Source organism: Salvelinus namaycush, chromosome 37 (assembly GCF_016432855.1).
Source record: "Salvelinus namaycush isolate Seneca chromosome 37, SaNama_1.0, whole genome shotgun sequence".
Classification (NCBI taxonomy): Eukaryota; Metazoa; Chordata; class Actinopteri; order Salmoniformes; family Salmonidae; genus Salvelinus; species Salvelinus namaycush.
In genome coordinates this window covers 4,279,466-4,292,428 of record NC_052343.1, presented here as the reverse complement: position 1 = coordinate 4,292,428, position 12,963 = coordinate 4,279,466, and the positions used below count along the sequence as shown (strand labels likewise).

The 12,963-nt window shown below is 43.0% G+C and overlaps 1 protein-coding gene across 1 annotated transcript in view; it reads left to right on the top strand.

Annotated features, from left to right (window-relative positions):
* snap91a (synaptosome associated protein 91a) overlaps positions 1-12,963 on the top strand; it is a 54,402-nt gene that overhangs the window by 23,304 nt on the left and 18,135 nt on the right. Inside the window, exons 2-8 of the mRNA XM_038977385.1 lie at positions 983-1,125; positions 3,365-3,440; positions 3,677-3,779; positions 6,183-6,276; positions 7,572-7,683; positions 7,836-7,942; positions 8,055-8,096. Coding sequence (XP_038833313.1) covers positions 983-1,125; positions 3,365-3,440; positions 3,677-3,779; positions 6,183-6,276; positions 7,572-7,683; positions 7,836-7,942; positions 8,055-8,096 — 677 coding nt within the window. The remainder of the gene's footprint in view (positions 1-982; positions 1,126-3,364; positions 3,441-3,676; positions 3,780-6,182; positions 6,277-7,571; positions 7,684-7,835; positions 7,943-8,054; positions 8,097-12,963) is intronic.

The window sequence follows — 12,963 nt, the reverse complement described above, 5'->3', positions numbered from 1 at the left end:
AGCTCAGAGATTCAATCCAGCAACCTTTCGGTTACTGGCACAACTCTGTAACCACTAGGCTACCTGCCGCCCCAAAATGATGATAGCATGATGCTAAAAGGTTGAAGGAGACATCATACTGTAACATGTCGGTGACAGAACCCTGACCTTCAGAGCATCCCTCTCCTCTTTATTCATCCGTCTATCACTACCTCCCTCCTTCTCTCTATGACTCCAAACTCATCTGCAATATCTCATATATTATGCATTTATGTGTCATTTATATGAGGAATTTGACTGAAAACGACCAAGCACGACAGGAATCCGTCCTATCCCGCCACAGTAAATAGATTTTCTCTGAGCACATGTTGGCTGATTTGTGTTGGTGAGGGTGAGACGGAACAGCTTGACATTTCCCACCCTGTCTGTCTGCTCAGATGGCACCACCGCTCTCTCTGTCTCTCTGTCTCTCTGTCTCTAGCTCTGCCCTGAGTGAATCCTTTCTCTCACAATTGTAGGGAAATTCCACTCTCTTCTCCTCACTCTGTACCTGTATCAGTGTAACCTGGGTGATGAAATGACACTATTGACAATAGGATGCTCTGTCTGTCTGTCTGTCTGTCTGTCTGTCTGTCTGTCTGTCTGTCTGTCTGTCTGTCTGTCTGTCTGTCTGTCTGTCTGTCTGTCTGTCTGTCTGTCTGTCTGTCTGTCTGTCTGTCTGTCTGTCTGTCTGTCTGTCAGTCAGTTCAGGACCAATGTAACTATTTCCAGGAAGCAATGGTCAAAATGACATAGATTACACTCAATGTAAAGTACTTGGAGAGTTTGTAACCTATTTGTACAGTTTGTAACCTGTTTGTAGTGTGTAACCGATCATTGCCGCTGTTCGCTCAGACCTGATCGAGGTACGAATTGACCAAGCCTGATTGTGTATGGGATTGTACATGACATGTATGGGAAAATGTCATTAAACACTATATTTCTCTTCATTATTCTCCCTCAGACCTGATTGAGGCCACCAAGGAGTCCAATGTGAACATCCCACAGATGGCGGACACGTTGTTTGAGAGGGCCACCAATGCCAGCTGGGTGGTGGTGTTCAAGGCCCTGATCACTACGCATCACATGATGGTTGCTGGCAATGAGGTGAGTGAAAGCCAGCGCCACCACTACTGATCCTATGGGAGGGCCTGTAGTTAAAAGGGCTGGGATGTGATTGGCTCTTGTTTATATACTTTGGTTGTATTGGACATGCTAAGTTTTTAGTTTTTAGTTCTTCGTTTTTAGTTGGCCAACCCTCCTCCTGGAGAGCTACTGGGTATGTAGGCTTTTGCTCGTTCCCTGCTTTAGTCTAGTAATCAGCTACTCATCGGGACCTTGATTAGCTTTCCAGGGGGAGGGTTGGCTACCTCTGCTCTGAAGGGTTTGTTAGGTTAGGTTATAAGCCTGTTTGTCTGAATACACTGAGTGTACAAAACATTAGGAACACCTTCCTAATATTGAGTTGCGCCCCCTTTTGCCCTCAGAACAGCCTCAATTCATTGGAGGCATGGGGGGATGCTGGCCCATGTTGACTTGCTTCTTCACAGTGTCAAGTTGGCTGGTAGTCGACCTCTAGTCTGAATAGCTCATTCCGTCTCATCCCACAGATGCTCAATTGGAATGAGATCTGGTGACGGGGCAGGCCAATGCAGTAAGCTGAATTCATTGTCATGTTCGTGGAACCATTCCTGGATACTCCTAGACATGTGGCATTGGGCATTATCCTGCTGGGAAAAAATGATTTGGAGATCTCAAAAATCTCTAGTTGAAGTGGATTTAACAGGAGACATCGCCTGTTTAGCCTGTCTATGGCCACACTGAAACAACGGATGGAGGAGAAAGAGAGAGCGAGAGAGAGAGAGAGCGAGAGAGAGCGAGAGAGAGAGAGAGAGAGAGAGCGAGAGAGAGAGAGAGCGAGAGAGAGCGAGAGAGAGAGAGAGAGAGAGCGAGAGAGAGCGAGAGAGAGAGAGAGAGAGAGAGAGCGAGAGAGAGAGAGAGCGAGAGAGAGAGAGAGAGAGAGAGAGAGAGAGAGCAAAGAGAGAGAGCAAAGAGAAGACAAGAGACGAGAGGAGGCAGATGCAGGGAGATCACAAAGAGCTGTGTCATGTCGAATGGACACTGTGATAATGAAATTAAACCCAGTGTCTGTAGAGCAGAAATCAATGGGGAAGAGGACATGTGCACTTACGTTGCCATTGGTGACACAGGGTAACTGGCTTTTCTTCATTCACATGCCCTTCCCCCCACCCTTATTAATCTCATCACAGTGTGTGCGCGTGTGTATGTATGTGCGTGCATCTGTGTTTGTGCATGTTTGTGTGTGTGGGTTTGTATTTGACTGGCCAGTGAATTGCAGCCCCTCAGCATAAATTTCCCCAGAGCCTTATGTGCAGAGACAGATGTGTGTGGTTTAGCTCGACGTCTGGAGTATGTCTGTTGGTATGAAACTGTACGCTGTCTGAAATAGGGAGGAGGGGAAGGAGTGTGCTACAGTATCACAAAAATCGATGTTTTACACCAGATAGGTGCAGTGAAATGTGTCGCTTTAAAGGGTCAGACATAGTAGTACAGCACCCCCAGAGAAAATGAGGGTTAAGTGCCTTGATCAACAGCACCTCAACAGATTTTTCACATAGTCAGCTTGGGTATTTGAACTAGGAACCTTTCAGTTGCTAATCAAGTGCTCTAACCACTAGGCTACCTGCCGCCCTAGAGGGAATTTCCCATTTATTTCACCTCATTTAACTGGGCTTTGACTTTTGAATTAACAGTGTACACGAAAACCCAGGTGTGTATGTGTGTGTGCGTGCACGTATCATGTGTATAGGTGTGAGTGTGTGCAGAGTATGCTTTTCTTGTCATGTGTCACAATTCCTCCATAGAAGCCTATTTGTCATTCATGTATTATGGTTTAGTGGGTGATACATTCTGTATATGAGCCCACTCAGGCACTGTTTTCTCGGATGTTGGCTTTCCGTAATCAATTAAGCTGCAGCATGACACTTTTCACATGAATTCCAGTTCCCCTTCAACACAATTATGTGTTTGTAATATGAAACAGCTCCTCTGAAATTACACATCTAATCCATTTCCGTTTGTGACTCATTCGATCCTTTGAAGATAATGATCTGTAAAGGCTGTTATGTGTGTGTGTGTGTGTGTGTGTTTTAATATGTGCATGTGTTTTAATACCTGTCAAAATGTCTAGTTCTTTAGCAGAACAGACTCAATAATTTGCTGAGCTGGTTTGTTGTTTTAGTGTATTGATCCTGTCTCCTCCTCTGACCTGGTATGTATTATCTTTCCCCCCCCCCCCCTCTCTCTCTTTTTCTCTCTTCCTCAGAGGTTCCTCCAGTTCCTTGCCTCCAGGAACAGCCTCTTCAACCTCAGTAACTTTCTGGACAAAACTGGCTCCCATGGTGAGTTAACGCGTGCTCCGGCAGCTCCTCCCCTCCCTGCGTTTACCAAACAACCCGCTCGGATGTCGAGTCAAGCTGTCACCCAGGGTGATCACTGTGAAAACGGTGTCCATGGTGATTCATATGAGCTCCCATGGCCATGTAAACTGGTTTCTCTGGTGATGGAAATGGTCCTCTGTGAGGTGTTGTTGCTATGGAGACGTGGAGGTGACATTGGCCTGTTGTTCCTCCCCCAGGCTACGACATGTCCACGTTTATTAGACGCTACAGCCGGTACCTCAACGAGAAGGCGTTCGCCTACAGACAGATGTCCTTCGACTTTGGCAGAGTGAAGAAGGGGTATGCTGTCTCTCAATGACTCTGTATATCCTCTCCATCAGTGGTGCTTCAATTTTGACATTTCATTTCAACCTCTTCTCTTTATGGGTTTTTTAAAAAGATGTTCAAGCTTCAAGCAGAGCAAAACACACAGTCTAGCTGCAATATACAAGATATGTTTTGACCCCTCACCCTCCCCCACCCCCTCAGAATCATATATACTGAACAAAAATATAAACGCAAGGTGTAAAGTGTCGGTCCCATGTTTCATGATGTGAAATAAAATATCCCAGAAATTTTACATATAAACAAAAAGCTAATTTCTCGATAATTTTGTTCACAAATTTGTTACATCCCTGTTAGTCAGCATTTCTCCTTTGTCAAAATAATCCATCCACCTGACAGGTGTGGCATATCAAGAGGCTGATTAAACAGGATGATCCTTACACAGGTTGCACCTTGTGCTGGGGACAATAAAAGGCCACTCTCACACAACACAATGCCACACGTCTCAAGTTTTGAGGGAATGTGCAATTGGCATGCTGACTGCAGGAATGTCCAACAGAGCTGTCGCCAGAGAACTGAATGTAAATTTTTCTACCATAAGCTGCCTCCAACGTCGTTTTAGAGAATTTGGCAGTACGACCAACTGGCCTCACAACCGCAGACCACGTGTAACCAGTCCAGACCAGGACCTCCACATCCGGCCTCTTCACCTGTGGGATCATCTGAGACCAGCCACCCGGACAGCTGATGAAACTGAGGAGTACTTCTGTCTGTAATGAAGCCCTTTTGTTGGGGAAAACTCATTCTGATTGGCTGGGCCTGGCTCCCCATGGCTGCACCCCTGCCCAGTCATGTGAAATCTATAGATTAGGGCCTAATGAATTTATTTCAATTGAGTGATTTCCTCATCTGAACTGTAACTCAGTGAAATTGTTGAAATTGTTGCGTGTTGCGTTTATATTTTAGTTCAGTATAAAAACATAGAAATAGATTTATATTATATTATATTTCTCATAAAGACAACACTTGGCAGAATCACAGCCACCTGATCTGTCTGTCAGTCTCAGTGGTCAGTAGGTGGGAGTGATTCGTCTTAAAGCCAGGGTTGCATCAAAGACAGTACAGTAAGAAAATAGGCTAAAACTGCTTCTCCAATAGAAATTCCTGATCACACTTGTAGGCGATGTCATGGCAACGTTGGCTACCATGCTCTAACGGTTGTCTCATGACGAACTGCGCATGTGCAGGCCGTCAAATCAAAGGCATTCCTTCGATATAAAGAAGTTTTTTTCGAAAACGAAAACCTGTCAGTTTGTCACTTTCACGAGGTTGGAATAATAACATGTTGGCTCGAATCCAGGTTGTGCCTTCAGTTTTCCCGAAAATGTGCAATTAAGGAAGATTTTTTCTCATTGACTTCTCAAACCCCAAACATTAGTCTGGTCTGTTTGGTCTGTTTCACAAGCCTTCCCGGAAGTATCGCAAAGTTGTGCCTCTGGGTTTAGAAACTCTGTGATTGCACTGTGGGTGAGGGCAGAGTGAGTGGGCTGTCCATGCCTGTACAGAAACAGACAGATGGATATAGACTACACAGTCTGAATACAGACAGTGAGCTATTACTTAGGCTCCTGTCCAGACTGTTGCATTTTGCTGGCAGACACAAGGTCCCACAGCACAGTCTGTGCCAGCCATGCGGCAGACAGACAGAACAGCCAGAGCTCTGACCAAGCGTCTCATGTCAGGTGTCATTTTCTAAAGTAGCTAGGAAGCTGGATCCATCTAAAACTGTTGCTGTGTTAGTGTTGCATATATAATATAATAATATATATAATAATATATTTGTAAATGCCACTTAGCAGAAGCCTTCATGCAATGCTACTAACAAGTCTTTAGTATGTGCATGTGATCCATGCAAGAATGGAATATTATATGCCATTTAGCAGACATTTATCCAAAGCAACTTATTGTCATTCATCCATACATATGGGTGTTCCTGGGAATCAAACCCATAATCCTGGCATTACACACACCATGCTCTACCAACTGAGCCATACAGGACCACAGGACACTCCCTTTGTGTCGCTAGCTCCACAGGATCACACCTATCTACAGTACTTCCCTATAGATTCGCTGTCCCAGAGGTTGAAATGTTATTTATCCCAATGTAGAGAGTATTAAGTTGTTTCCTCTCATCTCATGTCGCTGGAAAAAGAAATGGCAGCACATTATTGTATGCGCCACAATGTTTTTAATGGATCGTAAACCCATGTATTCGTCAATAGACCTTCATTAGGGTTGAACTCATCATACTGTATCAGGAAAGATTTTTGTATTGATCCGCTAATGGGAAATTTGACTACACCAGATAATACAAACAAGTATCAATTGTTCCTCTGTCCGTCTGTCCGTCTGTATCAGATCTGAGGGGGTGATGAGGACGATGCCGGTAGAGAAGCTGTTGAAAGGAATGCCCACTCTGCAGAGCCAGATCGATGCCCTGCTGGAGTTTGATGTGAGTATTATAATGATGATGATGAGAAGGATATTTGTATCCGTTAGGAAGTGCATTTTTGTTTTTGCCCTAGCACTAGACACCTGATACAATTCATCAAAGTTTGATGAGTTCATCATTTGAATCAGCTGTGCAGTGCTACTGCAGGGCAAAAACAAAAATGTGCACCTCTTTGGGTCCCCAGGACAAGGATACAAAATACGCTGCCTTAGGAAATTCTCTCTGTCATATAGTATACCTACAGTACCAGTCATAAGTTTAAAAAAAACGTAAAAAAAAAAAAAAAAGAATACATCCTGGAGTCGCCTCTTCACTGTTGACGGTGAGACTGGTGTTTTGCTGGTACTATTTAATGAAGCTGTCAGTTGAGGACTTGTGAGGCGTCTGTTTCTCAAACTAGACATTTTCAATGTACTTGTCCTCTTGCTCAGTTGTGCACCAGGGCCTCCCACTCCTCTTTCTATTCTGGTTAGCGCCAGTTTGCGCTGTTCTGTGAAGGGAGTAGTACACAGTGTTGTACAAGATCTTCAGTTTCTTGGCAATTTCACGATTGGAAAAGCCTTAATTTCTCAGAACAAGAATTGACTGACGAGTTTCAGAAGAAAGGTCTTTGTTTCTGGCCATTTTGAGCCTGTAATTGAACCCACAAATGCTGATTCTCCAGATACTCAGCTAGTCTAAAGAAGGCCAGTTTTATTGCTTCTTTAATCAGGACAACAGTTTTCAGCTGTGCTAACATAATTGCAAAAGGGTTTTCTAATGATTAATTAGCCTTTTAAAATGATCAACTGGATTAGCTAACACAAAGTGAAATTGGAACACAGGAGTGATGGTTGCTGATAATAGGACTCTGTACGCCTATGTAGATATTCCATAAAATGTTTGACATTTCCAGCTACAATAGCCATTTACATTAACAATGTCTACACTGTATTTCTGATGAATTTGATGTTATTTTAATGGACAAAAAACTAGCTTTTCTTTCAAAAACAAGGACATTTCTAAGTGACCCCAAACTTTTGAACGGTAGTTTATGTTTTAGCAATTATATTTACTTTTGATACTTAAGTATATTTAAAACCAAATACTTTGAAACTTTTACATCAAGTATTTTTTACTGGGTGACTTTCACTTTTACTTGAGTCATTTTCTATTAAGGTATCTTTACTTTTACTCAAGTAAGTACCATTGGGTACTTTTTCCACCATTGGCAAGCAGTTACCTAGAAACATATTATCTCTCAACTCAAATCTCCCATCCTCATTGTGATCTAATCTCACCTTGTTTATCTATAGGTCCATCCCAATGAACTGACTAATGGGGTGATCAACGCTTGCTTCCTCCTGATGTTCAAAGACCTGATCAAGTTATATGCCTGCTACAACGACGGGATCATTAATCTATTAGGCAAGACTTTACCGTTTTCTTCTACTTCCTGGGACAATAATCATATCTTTTTATATTTGATAAATATTACAGGCTTAATTTTATTCAAGACATGGGAATAGATGTGGTCCTGTTCATTTTATGTAATAGTTCATTCCCCTTTTTCCTCACAGAGAAATTTTTCCAGATGAAGAGAGGACAGTGCAAAGACGGGCTGGAGATCTACAAGAGATTCTTGACACGGATGACCAGAGTCTCTGAGGTCTTCAAAATCGCTGAGGTAAAAGACAAACCCGACAATACACTTTACTGTTGAAAAGTTCAATCCTCAGCCTGTATGACAAACACGGTAAATGGAGGCTCAGCTGAAATGTAAACATCTTCTTTTACAGACCATAGGAATTGACAAGAATGATATCCCCGAGCTCACCCAGGTAAGTCCTGTTTGACCGTTTAAGCCTAATTTCCTACATTTTCAGTTTAATGATACACTTTCTCCTACATTGTACCAGCATTGCATCTCAGTGTTATGGTTTTCTTTAACCTATGATAGCATGCGTTTTGGGCATAGCCTACAACTCAGAAATCTCTTCTCTAGCAGCATTGACCAATCACAGTATTGGTCATTTTTTTGGGACAAGCAGCTCTGCCAATCACAGTCATGAACAGAGTTGACAGGTCATTGTCTACCTGACCAATGGTGAGCTATTCATAGTGGGGGCGTATCCCATTGATCCATTCTGTCCTTCATGCAGCCAATGAGCTGTGCTTCCCTTGTGATTGACAACCACTCTGCCCCCTCTCTTCTTACTTGCGAGGTGCTGCTTGATCTTACAGGCTGAGAGTGTGAGTCGTGTGTAGTAGATACAGCTCGCCTTTGGGTCATGGCTAGAAGAGATACAGATTTTGTCAAAATGACAGGTGGGTGGATGTATAATGTGAATGTGTAGCAACCCAAATGTTGCGCATTCGAATCACATTACGGACAACTTTTGAATTTTAGCTAATTAGCAACTCTGCAACTACTTACTACGTTTGAGCTACTTTGCAACTACATAGCATGTTAGCTAACCCTTCCCCTTCAACATAACTCTTAACCCCTAACCTCTAGCATAACTAACATAAGTAACCTAGCTAAAGTTAGCGTTAGCCACAACTAATTGGAGTTCGTAACATATTCGTTTTGCAAATTTGTGACATGTACGAATTGCAATTCGTTACATATTGTACACATAAAAATTTGTAACATATCATACCAATTGTAATTCGTAACACATCATATACGAAATGGATGATGGACATCCACAAATTAATACATACCATATGAAACGTGACGTATCATACTTAAAGTGAGTATCCCGCATTTACATTTACTGTGTTACGTCTACCCTGGAGTCCAGGTTGATGTGGTTGACGGAACAGATTGGAGAAGTCGCAATACTTGCAGAGCTGTTCCGCTGATAGCTAAGATCTGAGCTAACATTGGTTTTATCTCAACAATTGTATCTTAGTGGGCTAGAATGTTACTATAGAGTTTCCATAATGTCAGAATCACCTGAGATGGTGTCTGAAATCCCATGGGTAGTATACGTCCCTCAATTAAGTATGTAGTAGCTCACTGTGTGGGTAACGAGTGCGCTGAGAGTCGGGAAGCAAGTTCAGGGAGTGAGCGTTTTAATAAATAAACTACAACTAAATACAAAACAAGAAACACAAACAACACACAGCCATGACACTGGAACAGAAACAACAACGAACCCAAGGGAGTGACATATATAAGGAAGGTAATCAGGGAAGTGATGGAGTCCAGGTGAGTCTGATGACACGCAGGTGTGCGTAACCATGGTTGACAGGTGTGCGCCATAACGAGCAGCCTGGTGACCTAGAGGCCGGAGAGGGAGCACACATGAAGGTGTGTCCCAACTACTCCCGAACCCTTCCCTTTGGCCCTATAAAGCTTCAATTATTGCAGATCTGAAGCTCAACCCCCACACTGCTTTTACCTTTTCCTACGCACTGGAGACCCTTCAGATCTCCAAACATCAAAGGGGTTTAGGCCAAGGGGAAGGGGTATACTCTCCCTCATTCGCGTTATGAAGGCTCTATAGACATGGCTGGGTTATTTCCATTGCAAATGCGGTCAGTGTGGATGACTTTACACTGAGAGCACGATGCACGGATGACCGTGTGGACTGTGCACTGTAGAGGGAGGGATTACTTTAATAGCACAGCCTTGGGCTGATGCAGATCTGCAGGGGGTTTGACCACACTAACATGCATGATTGTTTGGACTACTAGCCAACCGGGAGGGTGGTGAGATGTGAAATGGGGGGTTGGGCTTACTGTTATGTCAGAGGAGGAGGAGCTGGTTAAAGCATGATAATGATACGATGTTTCATGACTGTGGGTTTGGGCGAGTTGTGGAGCATGGATTAGGGTTGAAAGCCCTGTGTGTGTGTGTTTGGATTTTAATGGAGTCCATTGGCTAACTAGCAGATTGACTGGTTAACATTATTAACACAGTTTGGACATTCTTGGACATTGTTCCTTATTGTGTAGAGAGATTCCTGTCATATTACTAGCACTATTACTATTACTAGTTGTTTGTAAACTGTCAAATGAAATAACTGGCTCGTAGAACAATCTATGTGTCTTCATGTATGTTTGTATGCATGTGGTGGAGAGGCAAAGAGAGAGCCTACATACACTATGTCTAGACTTGGCTCCTTCTTAGGCAGTATCCTTTAAGGCTCTTTCTTAGGCAGTATCCTTTAAGGCTCTTTCTTAGGCAGTATCCTTTAAGGCTCTTTCTTAGGCAGTATCCTTTAAGGCTCTTTCTTAGGCAGTATCCTTTAAGGCTCCTTCTTAGGCAGTATCCTTTAAGGCTCTTTCTTAGGCAGTATCCTTTAAGGCTCTTTCTTAGGCAGTATCCTTTAAGGCTCTTTCTTAGGCAGTATCCTTTAAGGCTCTTTCTTAGGCAGTACCCTTTAAGGCTCTTTCTTAGGCAGTACCCTTTAAGGCTCTTTCTTAGGCAGTACCCTTTAAGGCTCTTTCTTAGGCAGTACCCTTTAAGGCTCTTTCTTAGGCAGTACCCTTTAAGGCTCTTTCTTAGGCAGTACCCTTTAAGGCTCTTTCTTAGGCAGTACCCTTTAAGGCTCTTTCTTAGGCAGTATCCTTTAAGGCTCTTTCTTAGGCAGTATCCTTTAAGGCTCTTTCTTAGGCAGTATCCTTTAAGGCTCTTTCTTAGGCAGTACCCTTTAAGGCTCTTTCTTAGGCAGTACCCTTTAAGGCTCTTTCTTAGGCAGTACCCTTTAAGGCTCTTTCTTAGGCAGTACCCTTTAAGGCTCTTTCTTAGGCAGTATCCTTTAAGGCTCTTTCTTAGGCAGTATCCTTAAAGGTTCTTTCTTAGGCAGTATCCTTTTAGGGATGCTGTCCTGGCCTGGAGGTTATTAGACTCCAAGTGCCAGTGCGTAGGCAATTGAGACAAGTGACGCTCCACAATGAATTCTACTGAATTCTCTGTCCCATGAGTCACCAATTGGGCAGCTAAATGACCTGGTGATTTAGCGGAAACGATTAGAAATCGAATAAGAAAGCCATAGAATTAGTTAAGGGAAATGAAAACAAATCATGTCGTCTCACCAGATGTTATATATTTCTCTTATTACTGGATTTACCTGAAAGCCATAAGCATGTGTATTGTATTATTCTCTGATGTATGGAAACAGCAACCTCTTGTCTATGACTGATAGACCGACATGTCAATTCCAGGTGGATCTTGATGATCCCACAGTGCTGTAGGGAATACAAAAGCATTGGAACGGCGTGAAGCAGGGACGTAACATATTTCTACCCCTCGCCTACGTTTTTGGCTGTGTGTTGTCTGCAATAGCATCAAAATGACATCTAAATAGATCGTATTAGTGTCTAATCATCAGATCTCTTCACCCCTCTTTGGAGTGTATCATTTGGCAGTGGCAAATGCCGAGTAACGATTTTACATTGCAGCCATCTTCATAATGCATTCATTACATATGTGCACATCATAAGTGTACCGTAGGCTGAACAGAATCCAGCAGATTCTAGGAGAAAACTGTTTCAATTCATATAGTCATTATTTTCCTTTGAATGCTCAGTGAAGATGCTTGGAAAGTGATTACAGCGATATCACTGCCAACAGTGTAGAGCAGACCCTCCATAAATGTACCTAAATTCCCGGAACAGCTTGCAGTCCGAAGGAAGGCATGTCATTTTGGATTGTATCAGGTTGAGACACCTGTTTAATACAAGGACACCTGTGTGTCTGTACATGGCCCAATTGGCCTCTGGGAGTGACGGAACTGTCGCTACTCCCTCTGGAAGCTTTGTGACAGTCAATCACACACCTGGGTTGTTTTCAATAGGCACGGAATGGAAGAAAACTGTCCAAAACGAGGTTCAATTTGGGAGGTGTTATCTGAATGTGTCCAGTAAGAAACGCTGGTTTTTCGTTGTCCGTTGTAAAATGTTTTTCTACAGTGTGACCTAATAAAAATGACCCAGCTATAGAAGAAAGGTCAGAGTAGACACACTACTACTGGTACTTAGTTCTGTAATGGGTTGTCCTCTTTCATATTGAAAAGGCCTAGACGTTTATTGGGTTATCAGAGGAAGTAGACCAAGGTAAATGGGTCAGGAAAATAATAGTGATTTAAGAGGGAAGTGTGTGAGACTTATTTAGCTGGCCCATTTAGCTTTGACAGCGCACACGTGGCTTGCTAGATGCTAACTGCTTAGCCTATCAGGTGTACTGCCATCTGTGGCTGTGCAGCATGTTTTGCTATGATGTGTTTACTGTCTGTCTGTTAGCTTGAGCATGCCGTATAACTCTGCATTGTTCTTTAACATAAGCATGAGTAGTTTACTACATTTAAGTTATGAATGGACTCAACTGCTGTGTGAAAGACATTTTGAAGTTTCACACAATTAGCATTGTTTTCCTATTGTCCCCCCCATTTACTTCCATAACCCCAATGGGATCATTCTATGTGTCCCCTGATAGCCCCAATGTGAGCACTCTCTGTGTTACCTGTTAGCCCCAATGTGACCATTCTTTGTGTCAGACCTCCTCTGGCTCTTCTTCTCATCCCTCTATGTGTTTCCCTCCAGACCCTCTAATCAAATCAAGTGTAATCACCTGTCAAGAGCTCCTCTGTTACTCTGTGTGCCCTGACATCAATTTTCCCTTGAGTCTTCATGTTTTAGCGTTGACCAATTCCCTAACCCAGGGTCCTCCAGGGTCCTGGAAAGTTACTGGGTGTG